This window comes from Asparagus officinalis, chromosome 8 (assembly GCF_001876935.1).
Source record: "Asparagus officinalis chromosome 8, Aspof.V1, whole genome shotgun sequence".
Classification (NCBI taxonomy): Eukaryota; Viridiplantae; Streptophyta; class Magnoliopsida; order Asparagales; family Asparagaceae; genus Asparagus; species Asparagus officinalis.
The window spans coordinates 124,854,354-124,857,251 of NC_033801.1; the positions used below are offsets into that span (position 1 = coordinate 124,854,354).

Below are 2,898 nucleotides of genomic sequence, written 5' to 3' on the forward strand. Positions count from 1 at the left end.
TAAATTCATGGGCAATAAGAGAAAGCTTTACAGCTTTATGGGTCTTTACTAAATTTCTATTTTCAGGTTCGTGTTAACCTTCCTAATGGAGATATGGTGGGACATACTGGTGATATAGAGGCTACCGTTGTGGCTTGCGAGGCTGCTGACAAAGCAGTTAAGGTAATGGGTTTTAATATATGTAATCTGACTTTTCCTTTCTTTATTTTTTCATGAACTTGATAAAGTTCCATTAACTGGTGCAGTCATGGTTGACAGAGTAATAACTGAAAACCTCCTTAGTTTTGATCTTTGAATATCCTTAATAGAAGGACTTAATGATGTACATGACATGACATGTGAAACATAATTGAAACTTTGCATACTTGCTTAAGTGGCTTATTTTGTAGCTGATATAATTGCTGGTTTTTTCTCCCTTAAGACATTGTAAATGTTAACTAGATCTTGGAAGTTACCATTTTGCATCTCTAGTAAAGTTTTCAAGTGTTTTCTCACCATACGTAGCCACATTTGAGACACAGAAATACGCTGTTGGCGTGATATTGTCTCTTATTTGACGAAATCTTTCCATTTTGTAATTCGGGTCTCAAAATGTCAGTAGCTTGTGTTTGATACCATCAATTTGTTTTTTGTGTATCAATGCAATCACTTTTGTTGCAATTAAGAGTTGTATCAATGCAATCACTTTTGTTGCAATTAAGAGTTTATGCTTTAATTTGTATATATGGCGGAGTTTATGTGCATCGAACAATTGCAATTATTGTGATCAACACAGAGTTTAACATTAATTCTGAATCTGAAAATGTTCTTCTCTTTAACCTTTAGAACATCTTCTTTTTACACAGATGATTCTAGATGCCATAGAAGAAGTGGGTGGGATCTATGTTGTCACTGCTGATCATGGAAATGCTGAAGACATGGTAAAGAGAGACAAATCTGGGAAACCTCAGCTTGACAAATCGGGGAACATTCAGATTCTCACATCCCATACTCTTCAACCAGTAAGTACATCAAGCTGCGAAAATCAGCAGCTAGAAGTATTTCTTTAAACAGTTATTACAAGCTTACATAGGAAAATGAGAGATATCAGGGGGTTTTGCCAGTATAACAGACAATTGTTTGATGTGTGTGATTTTGCCTTTGTTTTTACATGATTATCTTTTTATTAGCATGTTATTTACACTCTTTGATCTGTACAAAATTATATGGTACGCTATAGTTATCCCTCATGCGTTCCAATATGCTTGAGATTGGTGCTCTAACAGAGTTGTGATCATATATCCTAAGACGTAATTTTTTTACATAATATCCCATGAGCCTCCAGCATTAGACTAATCATGTAGGTTGTGTTTGTAGGGATACAGACTTTTAAGGTCTGGCACGAAAAGATGATGTTATTAACATCTGAGATATCGAGATATAATAGTTAGTTCAGTTATAAAAGTATATAGTAAGTGCTAACATGTTCGGTTCGTGTGTGGTTCATTACACACGTATTTTTTTTAGATGTTATGAAGTGAAAAGAGAGCTAATCGATTAGTTTAACTTGAGATGAACATGGGAAATATTTTCCATTGGTTAAAATATTTGAAGACTATTCCCTATTGTCATACAATTGATCAGAATCACTTGTGTCTGTAATTTTCGTTTTTTATGAAAATGGCATTAGGTGCAAGGAAGTTCATATCAATGACCACAACAAAATTAAATTGAGTTAATGCTTGATTGTTGTTGTAGTAGACCCCCGAAACATTACTTGTTAAAGAATCTTCATGCATTTTTTAGGACTTCTTCGTTTTGCTTCCATCATTAGAAAACCCCCATTTTGCTTATGTATGTTGTTCAGTACATACGTTTATGTGAAGTTTTTAACATCATGTATAATTTTTTCAGGTTCCGATTGCCATTGGAGGCCCCGGACTTGCACCAGGAGTCAGATTCCGCAAAGATGTACCAAACGGTGGTCTTGCCAATGTTGCTGCAACCATCATGAACCTCCATGGTATTGAGGCGCCCAGTGACTACGAAACCACCCTCATTGAAGTAGTCGACAACTGATTAAGTTGCGTGCTGCAATGCAAGCTATTGTGGATTTCTCCACATTTAGATTTTGTTGATTATATTACCTATAGTACCCATCGCATAAATGCTTCAGAGTGAGATCTGAATCACATCCTTCTGAATTTTATAGGAGGAGATTATCATTTTCGGGAGATGCACTGTAATGTTGCAGTTCACTGAAATATTTACCCTTACCATGAAACTTTTTGTACCGTGTGAGAATTTTATGTTTTGTGATGGTTCCTTGTACTTCTTTACATGCTACTGCTGAAAATAATGAAATTAATAATTGGAACTCTTTGCTTAGATTATTTAGTTTATTAACTTTTACGGGAGAATTTTCAAGTGCTGGTGCTTATTCCTCTAGTGTGGATGTGATGGCCTCAGAATTATGTTGTGACGAGTTGTTGTAGCAAATAATTTGAGTCGGAGTTATTCGCTTCTTACGCAAGAAAGCACTATGTTATATAGTTTTAGCGTGTCTTGTGACATCATTAGACACCCCGTAGCCCCGTCAAAATCCTCACATCATGTGATCTGATTGAGAAAAAAGAAAAAAAAAACGAATGTTTTAAAAGATTCCAGATTTAAAACCCAGTACGATCTCTTTTCAAACAATTAAAAAAAAGGTCTGTTTTTGCAATTAAAAAACAACGCTGCACACGTTTAAATAACAAAATCAACATCATATACATATAGAGAGAGAGAGACTAATGAGTATCATTGTCAAAGAGAGGATTTTACTCCTTGATTCCTATGTGCCATAATCCCTATCAAGGTAAATTCTCTCTCCTACTTTATTCTTATGGTGGGGATTGTTGTACATAAGAGTCAACG

The 2,898-nt window shown here is 35.1% G+C and overlaps 1 protein-coding gene across 1 annotated transcript in view; it reads left to right on the top strand.

Moving 5' to 3' along the window:
- The window catches only part of LOC109819613 (2,3-bisphosphoglycerate-independent phosphoglycerate mutase-like), a 9,051-nt gene extending 6,679 nt beyond the window's left edge, over positions 1-2,372 (top strand). The window contains exons 8-10 of the mRNA XM_020385390.1: positions 24-162; positions 846-1,001; positions 1,894-2,372. Of these exons, the coding sequence (XP_020240979.1) occupies positions 24-162; positions 846-1,001; positions 1,894-2,058 (460 nt within the window). The 3' untranslated portion in view covers positions 2,059-2,372. The remainder of the gene's footprint in view (positions 1-23; positions 163-845; positions 1,002-1,893) is intronic.